Source organism: Haliaeetus leucocephalus, unplaced genomic scaffold (genome assembly GCF_000737465.1).
Source record: "Haliaeetus leucocephalus isolate CR32 unplaced genomic scaffold, Haliaeetus_leucocephalus-4.0 Scaffold605, whole genome shotgun sequence".
Lineage (NCBI taxonomy): Eukaryota > Metazoa > Chordata > Aves > Accipitriformes > Accipitridae > Haliaeetus > Haliaeetus leucocephalus.
In genome coordinates, this window is record NW_010973041.1 from 3,531,063 (window position 1) to 3,544,155 (window position 13,093).

General features: G+C 34.8%; 1 protein-coding gene across 1 annotated transcript in view; it reads right to left on the reverse strand.

Moving 5' to 3' along the window:
- Positions 1-738: 738 nt before the first annotated feature.
- The window catches only part of IFT74 (intraflagellar transport 74), a 40,567-nt gene continuing 28,212 nt past the window's right edge, over positions 739-13,093 (reverse strand). Inside the window, exons 14-19 of the mRNA XM_010578128.1 lie at positions 11,374-11,471; positions 10,264-10,390; positions 6,303-6,466; positions 5,509-5,634; positions 2,963-3,023; positions 739-1,200 (exon numbers count right to left, since the gene is read on the reverse strand). Coding sequence (XP_010576430.1) covers positions 1,085-1,200; positions 2,963-3,023; positions 5,509-5,634; positions 6,303-6,466; positions 10,264-10,390; positions 11,374-11,471 — 692 coding nt within the window. The 3' untranslated portion in view covers positions 739-1,084. The remainder of the gene's footprint in view (positions 1,201-2,962; positions 3,024-5,508; positions 5,635-6,302; positions 6,467-10,263; positions 10,391-11,373; positions 11,472-13,093) is intronic.

Consider the following 13,093-nt stretch of genomic DNA (forward strand, 5'->3'; position numbering starts at 1 on the left):
GATTCCTGCCTATAGTCACCTGTGCTTTTTTCTCTTTGATCAGGACTAGCTTGCAATATACCAGGTGGAGGAAATTATCAATAGGTTGTTTATAATTACATTACCTGTAGAATGTGAGGGAAAAATATACATGGAAATTTTATGTAAACGTTTTCTGAAATTTTTGTATCATAAAGCACATTGTTATTTCTGTACCAGTCCTGTTTTTGTTCTCTGTTGAATCTCTTTCTATATATTTTTGTTGAAGTAGAGGTTGCATATGACACTGCAGCTTGAAATCTGAGGAAAAAAATACACTGCAGAAAATACAAAAAATTTTCCCTGTTATTTCCTTTATTAGTGAATACTACACAAGTAAAATGCTCTGCACAAAGTCAGTATTAGCTATGTTTCACCACTTTTTATCACAGTTCTCTCCTTGTAATTACATTAAAAATATAGAAAATAAGGAAGTTTATCAGTTCTCCATTGGGAAATGAAAATTTGCTGACAGATCCAAAGTACACTTGCTTTTATTATAAGACTTTATACTATGATGCAATTCGGATTTAAAAGGATACTTGTCATCCTTAGATTTGTTCTTTACTTGTTATAAATTGCTATTTAAATAGGAATGGTATGTTGATATTACCATCTCTCTTATTATACACTTCAGTTAAGATAATGCATATGAGAGCCTGTCAGACAGTCCTTATTCAGGCAAAACTCCTGTTCTGTTTGGCAGGGATAGGACTACAAGACAATTAAGACATTCATTGTGTAAAGCAGACTGAAGTTTCACATTTGAGATGCAATCCAGCAATGGGCCTCAGTAAAATGTTCTGATGATTTTACACTCATTGTGCAGTATTTCCTTTTTATTTCTACAAGCTTCTGAAATTCAGAAATTTATTTCTAAAATTTTTAAATGTTGCAAAAGGAGGCATACTATTAAAACCCATGACTTCTGAAAACCTGGAGAAATACTTTTAAGAGTATCTGTCGCTGTAGTGGTGAGCGAATGAGCTCAGTAGTTCAGCTTTCCATGCTGCCTGTGCACATCTCTCATTGTTGGTCCATTGGGGCAGGAAGGAAGTGCCTGCGTTCAGTTCTTGGTGTTCTGTAAAGCTTCTATGAGAGCTTTGTTGTATTCTGTGACCAGCTTTCTCACGTTCTTCATTACTGGCTGGTAGTCACTCTCCTGACTTTTTGTTGCTATGACTGATTAAAAGAATTAAGGAAACAAACTGCCAGTATAAATATTAGCATAATTAGAGATCATAAGGGAACCATAATACAGTAAGTTTCCTTCTGTGAAAACTGTCAAGGGTTGCAAATAATGGAAAAAACTCAAATTGGTTCTAAGAGATTTACACCAATTTACTAGCTACCATCTCATGCCAAGCATGGTAAAAAAAAGGAGATTACATGCCTGAGTCAGTTTTGTTTTCATATATACAGGCAATAGGTCCCTTGTGGAAGATGCTGCCCATTGTTACATCGCAAACAAAACCACTTCAAAGCACTCAGCTATTTACAGCCATACAGTTTGGCACTTTGGAACTCTGGCTACAAAAGTCCCAGCCCAAGACAGCAGGGCCTTTCTTTCCACTAGCCCAAGTAGACATAAAACTTTGAATAAGGGCCTGCACTTGGATAGGTAATACATTGTAGCAAGTTAGGAGATGCTTTTAATATCCTGATCAACTTTTTCTCTTGGTTTGTTTTAGAGTTTTTCCTGTTAGAAAAAATAGAATCTAAGATTCTTGCCTTAATAAAATATTCCTGTAGAGCCTTCTTCATAGAGGAGGTGGCTCCAATTATATTACACTGACCAAGACTTTTTTTCAGATTTTTCCAAGAATTAGAGCACTTATCAGATACAAGAAGTGGGATATTTGGTATATGAAAAAGATAACGCTATATGCAGTTCCCTTTTTTTTTTCCCCTGATGGCTAGGCTATTACAGATTTGCCTGAAATACATTTTTGTCCCATCTTCTGAGACATGTAGCAATGTCCACTGTCCAACACACAGCACTGGATGATACAGTCTAGTTTTGCTGTTACTTTTACCAATTACATTTGTACTATAACCATATAATGGTGATTCTATGCATCTTTGATATTTCAGATTTTTTGTTTCCTAAATAACTTTAAAGAAGAGAATTTATTGCAGTGAATTCAATGTCCCTAGAATATAAAATAAAAGTGCAGCTGTGCCCTACTCAGATCTCTACACAAGATAAGAAGAATCATCAATTCTAATTAAAAAAAACTTCAGTGCTTTTGCCAATTTCAAAAACTATCTTATGAAAGTCACTTGAAGCAAATAAGATTTTGCTGATGTTTTGGAAGGTCTTATATGATTAGTGGAATGTAACTCTTTAATTAGCGTCACATATTGAGACAGCTACAATGCAGTTCCCCCATCCCCACCCATTCTGCAGTGAAAGCATCTCATTGTTATATCTTACCATATTTATCTTTTTTTTTTCCCCTCTAATATGCAGTTCCTCTTTTATTTGATAAGACGGACATTCAATGCATACAATTTGTTGTTTACTTTTTCATCATTGATATTTACGGTGGTTTAAAAGTGCAAAATACCATGCAAAGTCACCAAGCTGTACAGATTTTCAAACAATGCTACACTTGCTGGATAATTTCAGATAAGACTGGACAGATGTGAAGATGATCTTCCTATGAAACCTAATGGCAAAACTACCCAACAGGAAAAACTCCAGACTGCAAGACATATCTCATGCTTTAGGACCCTGTAAAATTGTTTCAGACAACACATGCAAGTTTTGCTATATATAATATCTATCAGCTAACCAGACATTTGCAAAGCATTGCCTTTCCCCTCCTCCCCTGTCTCCTGCTTCCCATTCCGTCCTGTCTTATTCTGCTGGAGGAAACAGACTTCTTCCTCAATTAATACAGTGCATGAATTTTACTGTATTTCTTAAAGAAAAGGATACATTCCTTCATCATAAAGTTATTTTGCTCATGGTGCTGCCACTTCCTCTCCAAATTTGTAAGCTGAAAACACAAAAAGAGCCAAAAGTGAAAACGATAATTATTACACACATACTTAATACAAAGAATCTCCCCAAACCTGTTGTATCAATATCTTGTACTTTACCACCTGGTAAGATCAAAGTTACTTCACAAAAACCCACAGAAATGAGAAACAATGGCAAAATGATTTTTGAAAGCTGCCAATGATTAACCTGTATATAATTAAGCGCTTCATACACCTGTTTATATAAAAGCACTGCATGCAGCTGCAATGGTAGATGGAAAAAATCAGATGAGAATTTGAGACTTGTCATATAAGGAAAGGTGTAAGCAAGTCAGAAGTAAAAAGGTGAACACTGCAGGGATATACTAATTCTCATTATACTTCATATCATTTTAAACGATCTCTTCTTAAAATCAGTAAGATCTAAAATCACCAAAGATACAATATTTCCTGACGCTGTCTTGGACTTTGAGCTATACAGAAGAAACTTCCTTACTTCCATAGTTAAGTTTCCTGTCTGATGCCAGAAGCTGTGATAAGAACAGAGCTGCAGCAAGAAGATTGTAGGAGTGTGGGTTAAGTGCTGGCACTTCTTCAATACTTTCAGCATCAACAGGAAACTAATGTGGACATTATATCGATGGCTGCTTCCTTACAATACAATTTTATATTTGTTTTTCTGATGCTACTGTTCAAGGTTCTGCATTTCAAGATATGCAGATGTTATTTTTTAAATGCAAAAACTGAAAATCATTCTGAGACTAAACTTTCAGTGGAAACTAAGGTAATAAATTAGGAAAATATTGCACCATTTTACTTAAAAGCTTATTCTTAAGCTAGGAGATATGAAAATAGTTGCTATATTACTCAAAATAAATCTTACAGTGAAGACTCAGTTACCCAGTGTACTGGTTCAGAGCAAACATGGTAGTCATTTATTTCCAAGATATGATATTTTGACCAATTATAATTTTTATTGCCCCTTTGTAAATGTTGCTACATGCAATACAGCTGGTAAAGGAGCCTAGGTTTAAAATACTGTCTGATATATATCTAAGGAACTATTCGGTGCATTTTTATAGTAACTCCTTGAACTCATACTCCTGTGAACGCCACAACTCATACAATTGACTGCTTGCAAAATTGCCCAAACCTTCAAGATATGTAAATGTTATTTGTACTTCAAAATGCTTTGATGTGTGTCAACTAATCAGTTATTTTAAGATATACCTTTATTTACCCTCATGACATTTACACTCGTGACATAAAAAGCAAAGAAACAAATGCTTTTCACACACATTGAAGTAGAACTGCCACAGCTTAATGAACTGAAGAAATGCTGTAGAACTACTATTTTATATAAACTTTTTAACATCATTATACAAGTATCTTAACATTGGCTGGGTATCAATTTCTGATTTACATAATCTCTAGGAATAAGAATCGGATCTTGGCATAAAAAAATATACAATATCTGAAGTCTTGCAGACTCTGGCATGGAGCTTTGGGGATTTATATCATCACCCTAGAGTTAGTCCACAATAATCATATGCTATGAATGTATACGTATACCTTCTCATTTAGAGCTATGCCCTCTCATCTGCTCCATACAGTTCACTCCAGAAGAAAGTTAACTCAAACATGTACAAATATCACCTTCAGCTTTTAATTGAATTAGAAAAAAGTAACAGTTCTAAAGGACAAAGATCTCAACAACCTGGAACAATAAAAATCAGTGAAATACAAAGAAAAAAATAGATTTCCATTTTTCGGCTTATTTTGAGGTTATCCTTCTGTACATTCTGTACATTCTTCTGTACATTTCCTTCTGTACATTCAAACCTATATGCCAGTTCTGTTGCCAAAATGACATCAATTTATGGGTGTTTATAATGGGAGAATCAAAGCTGTTCAAGAGTTTATAAACATCTTTCCTGATTCACTTTTGAAATGTAAATGTAAATATATTCATATACCAAAGTTCCTTGGGTTTAAAGAAGTCTGAACAAATCCTAAAACTTCAGTGGTCTGCAAGGAGAAGAAGGATTGGAAAAAGGAGATGGAATTAATAGTACAGGTTGCAAGAAAAAAACTTACCACCATAACTTTAAAAGCAAAAGTCATCTTATCTAATTAGTAGTGACTTTTTCTTCCTGTAGTTTCTAAGTCAGTCCTCAAAACTCCTCAAGCAAAGGAAGGGCAAAAGGGGGAGAGTTCTGAGCAAGATTAACACAAACACTTAAACAAAGTATTCGTACAATTTTTAAGCTCAGAAAGACCTCTGCCTAGTAACTCTGAAATACAAAGCTTACAAGAAATCTATTGGCATAATATTAACTTTGTTTGAAAGCAGAAAATATGGCTATACAATTACAACACATAATTTTGAAAACTCCCTGAGAAGGCAAAAACTGATTCCATTCATACAATGTTTCATGTGTATGAGAAAACCGAAACTGTGATAGAAACAACTGAAGAGATAATATATAGCTTGAGCTATACCTGAGAATGTGTCTCATTCTCTTGCAGCTCTCTCTTTAGTGTCTCATACTCTGTGTTCAAGTGTTCCATTATTTTCTTGAAAGCATGGCTACGTTTTGTTAATTTTTCTTTGTCATCCTGGAGTCTCTAGGTAGAAAAAACCCAACACAAACCGATTAATAGATGAGTTCATTTGCCGTGGGCTACAGACAAATTATTTTAATTCAGCTTTCAAGATGCTACTTTTTCTTCCTTTCAGAACAATATCATATGCATAAAGAACTCATAAGGCTTTTCTCTAGCAATGCATGCTCTATCCCAAAGATAATATTCAACAGTTACAACCAAGTTGTAAGCTTAGACTATATTATATCAGCACAAGTGGGAATGCTGATGTTAAGAATTTGTAAGAAATTTATCACATGTGAAATGGGAAATGCTCTAGATGGAGTTTGTCTTAGAGCAAATACATGCAGGATAGATTTTTCTTTTTTGTTTGGGTTCTGTGGTTAGATTGCTAAGTTCAAACTTATGGGTAGTCATAAGTTACAGCAGAAAAGTTCAGATGAATCACTAAAATAAATGGGAAATTTTGTGGAAGGAAGATATCAAAAGGCATCCAGTGACAGCCTGCTGTACCCAGTTATTTAGTCACATATATAAGCAGAGAAGGATTTGGATTCATTTGCACTGGTGTGCAAGCCCAGTTTTCAGCTATCAGTCAGGATTCCTAGTCTTGGACCTGGATTCCCCTCCACTAGGTGCTCAAAACCACACAAATTCTGCATAATCCAAGGTTTCATTCCTTTCATTACCTTTTTCTTCTCTTCTCCTGATGCTTTCAGAGCTGGCAAATTATTGTAGACCTCCAGCTCCGTTTTTGTTTGTTCAATTTTGTCTTTAAGAGAAGCCAGTTCATCAACCATCTTGCCCTCCAAGAGTTCCATCTTCTGTAAGTCCATCTGCAGTTTTTGACTCTCTAGATCACCAGATACACAATCTCTTATTGACAGTACTTTTTATTTCATAATACATTGCCCAGTATATCAACATTTATGCTATACTTAAGCAATACAAACAACTCCTGCGTATCTTTCTGATTCTGATATTCATGGGAATGTTAATGTGAATGAAAGAAAAAAAATTGGTTTTCACAATCATCCTGTAAGTCAGACTCCTATATTACTATTACTGTATTATACTCCGAAAGTGAAGAGTAATGAAAACATGGTGATTTTCTACTTCACAGTGTGGTATTTCTATAATTAAAGTTGTTTATAGCATCAGTCAATTTCAGGTCTTAAAGCAGTGGTGATACCTTACAAAAAGCTGACTGCAATAATGCAGACAATTTAAAAAAATTATTTTTGTTAAGTTTTTTAGCATTATGTTGTTTTTATTTATGTTGCTTGTATATGATAAGACTTAGTTTTATGAGAGTAAATAGCCAAATTTGCTTTAAACATTTACTCTGTACAGGAGAACACTTCTATATCTCCACAGAATAAGAACTGTCATAGCTGACAAAATGAGCGTGTGCTACAATATACAGCATTTCCTTGTAACAATCCATTAAAAAGAAACAACAAAGATAGAGGTAATTGAAGGAGTTAGAATAATGGATGGATTCTTATATGAAGAGAGATGTAAAGACTGAAACTGTTCAGACATGAGATGCTTAAGAGAGGATATAAGAAAGATACACAAAATAAAAAATATACTTTGATCCAGTTTTGGGAATAAGTCATCCACCCTAAGTGTGGAAGGACTAGATGTGGCTAGCCTTGTTTTGGGTAGTTTTCTGACCTGCAGCCTTGTTATTGTATTTTCTTCATGTTCCTGAACATTTAAACACATGGCTACATAATCTTATGTTTCAGACCTTTGTCTAACTCAGAAGAATGATACAAATAATGCAGGGTTTTTTTCTACATTCTAAAATATCAGGCAAAGTGGGCTACTGGGTAGGATGAGACAGCACAAAGAAACTTCTCTCAGCATAGACTGTATATTTTGCTCACACACTCAGATTTGTGCTGAACACCTGGAAAATGGGTAGGAAATTTTCCCCCAAACTTAACCAAGGCAGTATAGATCTTTATGGCAGAAGGGAGTGGATGTGCACATGTGACAGAAGGAGAATTCAACTTTCCAAAAACTGTGGGTATGGTTTCCTTAGTGGAATTATTTGGGAAAATCTCACCTGATCAAAACCCTGTCATAGCAAGACTTTGGTACTCATCTCTCCTCTTGTGTATTTATGCGATATACTTATTTTTTAGAGTGAAATACTGGGTTTAATCAACATTTCTGTCTTATTACAGAGTGCTTTGTTGATTTCTTTAGGAACCTCAAAATAAAAAAGAGACAAGACAAGATTTTTGTGTAAAATATGCAGTTATCCTGAGTAACACACTGCTATAAGTTAAGATTGAAAGGGTCCTGTATGTGCAAAGAGCATTTATATAAATAGAAAAAAAATCCATACTGGTAAAAAGAAGGGTTTAAAAATAAAAGGTTTGGAACTGCATTGGATGTCTGTGATTCAACGTTATGCTGCCTTCTACCCTAAAGGGCTTAAGAAGACACTTTCCCTGTGGCCAGAATATTTCATAACTGCCCATAGTTTCACTTTGAAGTACCTGGTGTTGGTCAATGTCAGATCCTAAAACACCACTGAACAGACCACAGTTCTACTTCTTGTGTTCCTACAGCACTGTGGCTTAAAGACAGACAAATGCTTAAGGACCTCAATAAATCAGGGCTTTAACACTAAAACCAGTAAAAAATTTAATTATAAAATAAAAATAATTCAAATTGGAGAGACATAGCAGAAAACAACCTTAGATTTTCTTAAAGATTTGTTTAGGCCTAATCATGGCATCTTCACTTTTTATCTTGTTGTTCTAATATTTGTATTTTGTTATTTTAAAATGATACATAGTTGACTAATTGGGATTTATTTTACATGTAAAGAGTAATAACAACATAAATGCCAAAAAGCCAGAAAGGATTCTTAGGCTGTTCTATCTATATACTGATAAAAACTATGGTGAGAAAGCAATGGGCTATTCCTATCCATTCATACTTTCTGGAGAAAAGGGAAGAAACTGGAAGGGGTGAATTTTATCCTTATCCAGCAACAGCCTCAATGAAAAAAACTCAAAACTGAAAAACCTCAAAACTTCTCTAGGTGAAGAGACAGGAAGAGGATGCAGCCCAGTTCCTTCTGATACGCCATGAAGTTGCAGCGTCTAGCAGGCAGTGTGCACACAGGAGCAAACTCTCAGACCAAACTACAGTGACCCAGGGAAATGTTTTTGGGAAACTATGCCATCAGCACTTTTGTTTACTCTTCATGGTTTCCTTTCCTTTTTTTTTTTCCTCCCCCCCCCCTCCTTTTTTTTTTTAAAGGGTTCTGCTGGTGGACTTTTTATATCTTTGTTATAATCACAACAAAAAAATCCTGAAGATAGTTATGCTATAATTCAAGGTTTAGGAAGAACTTCAACTGTGCAAACTGACCATTCGCTGTATTTTTGAAAGAAGCTTAAGTTTTTTATTACAGTATCTGTGACTCCTTGCTTTCAGAAGTTTACTTATGAATTATTTAAATGATCTGCTGAAAATTATGTACTGTAACTTCCTTCTCTCCCATTGCAAAGAATGAAATACATCTCTCAATAATGTCTCTGTAGTGCTATGTGCATCCTGAACATCCTTATATTGTAGAGTAGTAAGAATTGACGCTTACATAAAAGAACAAAAAGTTGTATTTGAACTTGTAATGTATGGCCCAGCTTTTTAAACTTTGCTAGAACTGCAAAATGAGTATCTGCAGACAAGCAAAGACTAAATGTTCAAACACACAACAGAACAATCAATTTCTGTAATATTTTGTGCATAACAACTTATTTGCACATAACTACTCTGAAGTTACAACGCAAGCTCCTATTTTGAAAATTACTACCAAGTACAGCACGTAATAGCTTTCTAACAAAATGATTTATAGTTCTTAATTCCTGCCTCTTCCTTTCAGCCAAACAAACAGGGAAAGAATTGCTGAACCAATAATGATATTGGCAAAGGCTTAGAATTATGAGAACAATTCTACTGTAAACAGTGCAAATAAAGAACTAAACAGATACTTGTTATGGAAATGAAAGAAAAATACTGTCTGCTTTTTGAAATTACAAGCAAGATCCTGCAGATCCTTACACTTAATTTTAAGTATTTGAGTATTTCCAAAATTAAGTCAAAATGAATATTCACTTTGTAGAACCAAAGCCTGAGAATTTGAAAGCTATTCACTGTTGTTGCCCATTATTCTCCCATGGTACACTCCCCTTTAAGAAAAGCACAAACCATAAGTAAGTGATACTAAGAACTACATTTACAAATAATACATAATATTTAGATAACCGTGGAAGTCTCTAATTCAATTTATTAAACACTATTTTAAGATCATGAAAAACATTTATTTTGAGGTGAATATTAGTAAAGTCAAACTTCTATCTCAAACAACTTTGTATCCCTGTATTAAAATACATCTGTTTAACGTGTATCTGTGCAAGGAAGCAGATCATTTACTGATAGTAAGTGAAATACTCCTGAGGAATATAAATAACTTGTTACCCATAAGAGTTTCAATTTGTCAACTTGCCACTGTGTTTCCATATTTGGAGATCACTGATCTTATACTTGTCATTAGTGTAACAACTCAGGTAATTTTAATTTTTATAAGGAATGAATTTGAAAATTCATTGCTGATCTCACCTGTAATCAGATTCTTAGCAGTGCTCTGCGATTTCTGCATTTCATTTGATTTGAAAGTGAGGTCTTCCTGCATAATCTTCAGCTCTTGATTGGTAACAGATGAAATTTGTTTCATATGATTCACATTCTGTGTGTGACAGAATATATATAACAATAATGAGAACACGCTGTATCTTTGAAACAACAAATGGTTAACTGGACAAGTAAAAAACTCTCCTGTCCCTAGGACATTGTCTATTATTTGGCTTTTCTACTACAAAGACCGAAAATACTGGAAGTAGTCTGTAGTGTTTTAAATGTGAGTGATTTTCATTCTGCCAACTTTTGATAAAAGATGTACTGACAGGACAGTGAAGATGAAACAAAAATGCAACAAGTATAAACTGTGTTGCCATATCGATCTCCTCTAAAGTAAGTGTCATTGCCTAAAATATACCCTATGGTATACCATACTGAAAAAATTTGAAGACAATTAAAGTGATGATATAATCAAAGTATTATTCAGCTGAAAGATTTCTACAAGATAAAAAAATCCACAGGAACCAAATCTGTTAAAAGAAAAAATGTTTTTAAAGTGCCAAAAAATTGGTGGACTGCAAATGGGAACAATTTCTAAAGTGTTTCCTTTAAATATTACACAGCAGGGTATTACAGACATAATTTTAGTAGATCAGAGAGACAACTGGAATATTGTCAGTTACTTAACAGTAGTGACAGAATACCTATGAACTGAGATTTGCAGACTTTAGGTAAACAAAATATTGCAGTAGTTTTATCTGCAGTATTCTGAAATGTTTATCATGAATGGAATAATGTTCATTATAGCAGTGATCATGAGTTACAGCAATTATGCAAACATTTCTTTTATTCTGGTCACAAGTATTATCAATATTCAAAACTCTTTCCCAGAAATAAAGAGAAATCAAACAAATTTGTTTATTTTTTTAAACTACAGCTGTACATGGCTTAATGTTTAACCCTCTTAAGAGATTGTTATGCAGATACTGGCTGGATAATATATAAAACCCAGCATCCTTCTTTATCCATTCATTCTCCTGTTCTGTGCTTCTAAATTCTTAGCTTGCCACAGGAGGAGGGAAATGCACTTACCCTGCTTGAGTGCTCCAGGAGTGCAACAATGTTGGCTTCTATTTGGGCCTTTCGTTCCAATTCTTGATTCTTCACCTCTTCAAAAGTCTCAAGAAAACCTAGAGATCAACAAACATAATAAAGATGGCTGCTATTTGCATGGGTACAGCACAAGCTCTTGTAATTTCCAGTCAAAACTTCGTATTAAATTGATAAGCTGTAGAATTTCAGATGAGTTCTTTATGATTAATAGTTTATTTAAGAGACAGGTGGTAGAGTCCTTGAAACTTGTCAATTTATGGGTTGGAATGAAAAAGAGGACAATTCTTCCAGACAGGTATTTGACTGATTAATGACATGAGGTCACCACCTTCTGGATACTGTTTAGATAAGGGTTGCCACCCAATGGGAAAGGAGTTTCATCACCATCATTTCTGACACCTTTCTGAATTCTTGTCCCAGCACCTGTTGGTCTTAATTTTTCTGAAAGCTATCAAAATGGGCTACTAAATAAAGGAAACATGTGACTTCACTATCTCTAGTAGCCTGGGCTAAATGCTGAACACTGCTAAGGACCTGAGACCACTATTCACCTGGTATCATCTCTTCCTTTCTGTATGATGTCCCTTTGCTACACCTCCAATTTATGTTCATTCCAATAAGTATTCAACCGAATCTGACAAGACACTTGTAATGGTGGTAGTAGTAGTAATAGGCTTACTACATTGTATTTCTGGTGACAGACATACTGAAAAAAAGGTGCTGGATGCATCACATGAAAGCCAGAGGTCCACCAAGAGCCACCCAGGGCTACAAGTTATGATTATCCCTCTCCTGCTGGGTCTCCTCCTGAAACATGGCTTATATACATGGGAGCACTCAGGAAACTGAGTTTGCAAACTTTCTAGCTGGATGAAAAAGCAGAGAAGTGCTTGTTTGAGCAAGAAGGATTATGTAATAGTAAATTCAAGATGGATTATTTGGGAAGCGAGAAAGAAGACAGGAGGAACTACTTAATGGAATACCGACAAATCCTGAAGGGATGAAGAATGACTAGAGAATTGTGGATCCCAGAGCATCCTTTTTTTTTTAAATACCTAATTTTAAAATTATTTACTAATAAAATATTTATGGATAAGAAAACTATTGCAATATCTGACATGATCTGCAATGCTGTCCATGAGAGTTAACAGAGATGCTTTACAGAGTACAGCTTCTAAAACTTTTAGAGTGGAAAATATGCAATATTGGAGCCAGAGGACAATACTAAGATACTACAAAGACTACCTCTGAGACAGAGATATCAGGATGAAAGACACTTGGAATTCTTAGAGGTCAGTGAATGGTATTAGACAACACATTTGTAACGTGCACAGCTGATTGCTAAAAATAATGACCAGTTCTGATGCAGATTCGGTTGGCTTAAAAAGTTGAAATAAAGTTTCTGACCACCTGACGCTGACTAGTAACTGTAGAGAACAGTATTTGGCAAGAATGTAAGAAAGTTTACCTTTTGCCAACACTGCTGTGAACTAGTAACCAGAAACATAGTTAAAACTAAAGCTTAAACAGCCTGCACTTGAAAAAGCTAGTCAAGTCCCAAGTGCTGAATAAGACCATTGCCAGGCCTGTTTTTCTCCAGTACCCAGGCTGCAGATTAAGCTATCCTTAGAAAGTGAAGTTTTATTTTCTCTCTGTGATGTTATTTTCCTTCAGAATAAACTTGTCTTGTTTTATCCTA